Here is a 6,081-nt window from a genome sequence, read left to right on the forward strand (position 1 = left end):
ACCATATGATGCCAAAAGCGTTTCAGAAAAGCATATTTAAAAAACGTTTAGTGAGTATGCACAGGAGGCATGTTGTCATTTGGACCCAGGCTTAATAATGCACACGCATGTCCTCCATGTTATGTTTTTAATAAAACAGAAAATATTCGTGGGTTGCTGTAGGTTTTATTGAACATTGCTGCAACATTCGTCTTGGTTCCGTACACTGTTTTTGTCCTTCCCAATCCCATCCTGGTGCTGCTTCTACTACAGATAGTAGGTTACTTTAGCATAGACAGCCTCCTGGTGGAGTAGCTGTACTCACTAAATAATTTCTAATCAGCACATTCCAAACATTTAATTTGGAACGTGGTTTACAGTCAACTACGTGTGAATTGGATAACATTGCATTCCTGAGCAAGAGAATGTCTTTTTTTTAAATGTTTGATTTAAATAATTAATAGGACGTTGTGAAGTCGCGAGGACCCACTGCGCGTCCCTCACCCTGTCGTGTTGGGAACACCCCGGCTGTAACTGGATCCTTCTCATTGGTCGACAAAACGCGTACAGGAACGCCCAGTGGGCGTTCTTGTATCCTAACAGGAACGCCCCGGCCGCAGCCGGACCCTTCTCTGCTGGCCTGCAAGGTTACTCTATCAATCCCAGAGACTCCAATGACGCGAGTGGACCCTAATCGACGTCTTTTATCTCGTTCGCGACCTCATTTGACTTCCTGATAAGAACCGATACAACTAGCCAATCGACTGTGCCACACTCCAGTCCGGTAGGTGGCAGAAATGCACCTAGAAGCAGGATGCCAGCTGCAAATCACAAAATAACAGAAGAAGAACCAGTACAACTTTGCAAAACTGTCAGTTTAAATGTCTTCAAGATAACCGTGAAGTTTATACTGAACTATTATGATTAATCGGCATTTGTGGAAGCCTCAGACAGTTATGCCTTTACAAATATGCGCAGTTGAACTGCATTCATTATTAATGACAAACTACTCACAAAAAGTTAGGGATATTCGGTTCTCGAGTCAAATGGACCTTAAGTGCACTACAACCATGGTGGTGAACTTCATTTGACCACAGAACGTTTGAAAGCACATATCCAGCTGTTATATTTCAGTACTTTTTAGGCAACTTGCCTTTTCTTAACAAGAGCAGAATGGCAAAATTCACAAGGACGTCCACTTTTATGCCATTCTAACTCTTCCAGTCTTTCTGTATTTCTGGTGCAACTGACGATGACACCAAATTCAGTGGCCACTTCATGTTAATCAATCGTTAGGTGGTCTTGGGCTGATGGATGGCAAAATGTGAACATTATGATGAAGACTTTTTAAATACAAATTCAAACAGCAGCGGTGCTTGTTTTTGTGTGAAAAGTGTTTATTCTGTCATCTGTTGTCTTTTCTGCAATAATACATTATGTGAACACACACACGTAAGAGGCCTCTACAGAGGTCTCAAGTGGATCAATGCAACCTGCCAGTGTACAGCATTTAAAACTAAATCCACTGCAAAGTCTGTCATGAAGCATTTATTTAGTGAGAAATGATGGTTCCCAAACCAGAGGATAGTCTACTGTAAAGTCGGTCAGTATAATTGTCACACGAAACAAACATTTAAATGTCTTCATCTCCCATGTCTGCATCCTCTTGTAATTTCTGCAACATTTTCTCTTCCATTTGTTTGGGTTTTCCTGTAATAACAAACAAAAGATTTGTTTTCACACGTAATATTCAAGAACGATGAACTTGACCGTAAAAGATCAAACAATACTAAATTTGAAAATGTACCTGCGTGTGGCGCTTTGATGAGGTGAATATTCTTCTTCACTTCCTTGATGACCTCTTCCTTCATCAAGTCTTTGCCCTTCTTTAATCTGCAAAGTGGTGACAAAACGCAATGCTATCCAAATCTACCATAATTGCTCAAAAGAAATAGTAGTTGGGTAAGAACAGCATAGACGAAAAGGCTGTAGAGAGATAGAACTGACTAAAGTGCCCACCTGTTCATGATAAATCTTGCCTGCCGTTTAAGTTTTATTTCTTCCACCTTCTTCATTGCTTCCACTGCAAAAGTGAAACACAATTGTCAATTTTAGCAAAACAAAAGACAAACACTGTTGCTAAGTCAATATACCTTAAAAAAATGTAAAAGCATGATCGTTTTTCTTTTTCCTTCTTAACTCATTCACTGCCAGACATTTTTATACCCCCTTTTACCCAAACATTAGAAAAAAATTATAAAAAATACATAAAGAAGTTCCTAAATATGCCAATGGCAGTGAATGAGTTAATAGCAGTGACGTGTCAACAATCAACATCACATCTGCACAATCTCATGTAATCCAACAGGAAAGCTATATCGAAAATAACATGGCTATTATTTTGACAAATGGCCCTTTTGTAAATCATTAGATTGAACACAAGTAATTAATTAAGATTAATATAGGTACAGAGTAGGTGTGGGCGATATGACGATATTAGATTGTTATGGGGTTTAACGTGTTGATGATCTCAGAAAGACGAAAGATCGTCCACTGGGTACATTCTATACAGTTTAGCTCTATGGCGGCGCAAAGTCGCTGACGCATACCTGACCAACCAGGGGAGTTGGTCCCGAAAAAAACCCTCCACATCCACAGTGTCGATTTGGTTTGTCTTTTCCTCGGAGGAGATAGCGCAAACCAGCTATTTGCAAAGTTTGCAGAGACACGGTTCGGACATCAGATGGCAACACGACAAACCCGTTTGATCACTTGCGGAGACAGAGACAGCAAAAAACTACGCCGACAGCCAAAGCAAACGGAGATCAGACACATGGTAGCCAGAGGCAGGCGCTAGCTCCAAGCTAACACAACCCACGGTAACAGTCATTTAACAAGAGCACTCCATATGAAAAAACAAGCAAGCAGTGTAAAGAAGTAACTGAGGCAGTGACTTATTACCTTGCTGAAGACATGATTCCCATTAAAACATTGGAAAACGAGGGCTTTAAAAGACTCTTCAAGGTACTAGACCCGCGTTACGAGCTGTGTTTTTATGTTTACGTTACGTTGCCTTTAATGTTTACATTCACTGCACATTTTTCATAAAAATTGTCACTATCAAATTAAAACCTGTTCACAAAGTTTAGCTGGCTTAAAAAATGTTTTTTTTTCTTTTAGAGTTTTATATACATTCTAAATATGTTTCATATCTTTAACATGATGAAAAGGATAAAAAATGTGCTAATTAGCCTAAAAAAAAACGATGTAAAAAAAGATTCATGATAAAATCATGATCGTGATTTTATTCTTAATAAAATAAAAATCGTAATATATTTTTGCCATATCGCCCACCACTAGTACAGGGAGTCAATTATTTTCAAAACAGGTACTTGAGTGATTTGTGAATGTGATTAGCCCTTTTCCCCTGTTCTCATCAACTCAAGAGTTTCTTCCCAAAAACAACGTGTACCATACCTGTTTTATCCCACATCTCTCGGTTATATTTAACAGGAATATTTCTGCGTTTCTCGAACTCCAAAGAGTTATCCTGAAAGACACAATGAATGATGAAAAAAATAATTCTAAACTTTTACAGTGTATTTTTCAAGATAACTTACCACTGTCAATTCCTTTCCAGCTGCCTTTCGGAATGCTTTGGTCCATCTGGTCTTTCTGGGATTACGCTTCTTCTTGAAATTTTTATGGCATTTTGATTTGCAGAATCTGAATGTCTACAATTGTGTGCGAGAAAGCAGTCAGAAAAACAAACACAGTACAATAAGAATTTTGACAAATTTGCAGAAAATCTAATCTCATAATTCTGTTGTTTGCCAAAATAGTTTTATTCTTTTAAAAAGTGGCAATACAAGAAACTTAGACTAATTACATATGTCACAATTATAAAAATTCAAATTGTTAAGCATAGTTAGACAATCTCAATTTATTCAGATATTAGGGAAAACATTTATTTTAGTGGTTCAAATAAAAAAGTGACACCCATTATATTGATTCACCAGTTGAGCTAAATATTCATCTTTTTTGTTCCAGACTTCATACTATGGATGAATATATTGTACAGCTAATGAAAACCCCAAATAGACCAGTCAAAAAATTTGATTAGATATTTTATGAATTACTTCAGCCATCCTTTCAATAGCTCACCCAGCTTCCACTGTCGCAGTACAGTTCAGTTGCATTTTACTTTTTATTAAAAAGTTTAAGAAATTTTACCTTAAGTATACTTTTTAGGAGTGAAACCACTGTCTCATTTTGTTGAACACCTAGGCCTACTACACGATGTATTTTACCATTAGTCATGATGGTGGTACTTGGAGAGCCAAGTATTTTTTGAGGTGGTACTTGGTGTCAAAAGTTTGAGAACAGCAACTGTACAGCGGTTCCTCAGTTTCCGACAGTGTTTCGTTTTTAAGGCTGCGACGTAACTCTAAAGGCCCAGATACACCAAACCGACGTCGGACATCGTGAAGCGTTGTGGCGTCTTTAAGCGTCGTCTGATTGGTGTAGTGACCACCGTCGTAGTGTCGTAACCCGGCTGTAAGCGTCTTGGGGGCGTTTACGTATGTTGAATCGGCGTCGCCAGTCGTGACATTTGGTCACTCTGATTGGCTGTTAGCTAGCAAATCAGCTCTCGGAGCACCAACGGGATGTGACAAATGCGGATAAACAATGAGCACGCCTTCGCTGCCTTAATCTTCTTACAAGTACAAGAGCGGGGGTTGACAATGTAAGTATTTCACAATACCGTGGCAAGTACGTGAGGGTTTACTTCGCGTGGGAGTTCATCGTGAGTGAAGAATATAGCCGAATGCATTGTTTACGTTGTTATAATCCGCCCCCGGTCAACAGCTTTGCGGTTGGATTTTTCTAACAATGAGAAATAGTGACTACCGCCGCCAATGGTATGGAAGGGTATTACATCTTATGCATGCGCAGCAGGTACTTAACCAAAGCGCTGTTGGGAAAGTCATGTAACACCTTAATGTTTATTTTCCTTCTTACTAAAATAGATTACATTTGAATTTCAATTAATTCCTTCTAAATTCCGCTTTATGTTTGTTCACATGGTTGGGTGTTCCTATTATTAATAAGGGTGTAAACTGAAGAATACTCAAAAGGCTGTCGCTGTCTGTTTGAATTCCTCGTGTTAAACTTTAGGGGGCGCACTACTTCCGTGTGAAAGGCCTGCGCTAGTCAAATGCCTGAACCTCCTTCAAAACATCGACTCTCGCTCAAAACAACCCCGTGGCAAACGCAAACGTTAACCACCCACACAAAAACGAAAAAACAACACGTCAACGTTATTACATATTCGAGTCAATCTCCTCGGAGTCCGTTTTTTTTATAAATTCGGAACAATTCACCGTGTTTTCTGTCTAATCCCACGTGAGCACGTTGTATTCGAGTTAGCATTAGCCGACCACATTACAGGCCAACAGAACGTTCGAACTCAAAATGACTTGACTACTGACAAAAACAATTTTATCATACCTTGCAGTCATTTCGTACAAACATAACTCCATGTCCTGGGTACACCGGACCCGAGCAGAAATAACACTTTTCGATGCGCATCTTCGCAGCAAAAGTGCTGCGTGCTGCGCGTGACAACAACAAGCAATAAGACCGAACAGTGAACACTCACGTCTGCTTCCGCTTTGTTGATCACTGAGAGTGTTGATTTCAAAACTTACTGCCCCCTCCTGGCCATATGCCTAAATACTCCAATATAGTCGACAAGCCAAGTCATGTAATAAAATATAAATATGTAATATTTATCCATCCTAGGTTTTTTCCCTTGGTACAAATGTTCCTCGAAAATACAGTGTATATTTTGAGGCATATGATCATATAGAATAACGTCTTTCAACATTAGCTCTCTTCAGCGGTGGTCGCAAACCCGCTGCACAGGGCACATTGGCGGTCCGCAGGATGATATTTTGCAGCCCCCTATTTGGCATCAACGTTTAATTTTCGGCCGTGTTGTTACCCTGACCGTTTTTTTAATCACCTACAAGCTCATGATAAGTTTTGGTGAAACCTAATTCTGAAATGACAAGACATCGTATGTCATCTAGTCCCAGT

At 39.4% G+C, this 6,081-nt stretch overlaps 1 protein-coding gene across 1 annotated transcript; it reads right to left on the reverse strand.

The window, feature by feature from the left end:
- Nucleotides 1–1,355: 1,355 nt before the first annotated feature.
- rsl24d1 (ribosomal L24 domain containing 1) lies at nucleotides 1,356–5,657 on the reverse strand. The gene is made up of 6 exons (XM_086029543.1): nucleotides 5,491–5,657; nucleotides 3,600–3,713; nucleotides 3,457–3,529; nucleotides 1,999–2,062; nucleotides 1,787–1,872; nucleotides 1,356–1,689 (listed from the first exon to the last, which is right to left on the reverse strand). Exons 1-6 carry the CDS (start codon nucleotides 5,569–5,571, stop codon nucleotides 1,613–1,615), a joined length of 495 nt encoding a protein of 164 aa, XP_085885669.1. The 5' UTR covers nucleotides 5,572–5,657; the 3' UTR covers nucleotides 1,356–1,612.
- Between the last annotated feature and the right edge of the window lie 424 nt (nucleotides 5,658–6,081).

This window comes from Filicampus tigris, chromosome 4 (genome assembly GCF_054856515.1).
Source record: "Filicampus tigris isolate MCC_2025a chromosome 4, RoL_Ftig_1.0, whole genome shotgun sequence".
Taxonomy (NCBI): Eukaryota; Metazoa; Chordata; class Actinopteri; order Syngnathiformes; family Syngnathidae; genus Filicampus; species Filicampus tigris.

What these genes read in the sequence shown, in the direction of transcription:
- rsl24d1 (XM_086029543.1), bottom strand. Translation starts at nt 5,571, where the DNA reads ATGCGCATCGAAAAGTGTTATTTCTGCTCGGGTCCGGTGTACCCAGGA. An exon ending in CTGGAAAGGAATTGACAGTG is followed by an intron (nt 3,530 to 3,599) that starts GTAAGTTATCTT and finishes TGTGTCTTTCAG; the next exon opens with GATAACTCTTTGGAGTTCGA. An exon ending in AGAGATGTGGGATAAAACAG is followed by an intron (nt 2,063 to 3,456) that starts GTATGGTACACG and finishes TCACTTTTGCAG; the next exon opens with TGGAAGCAATGAAGAAGGTG.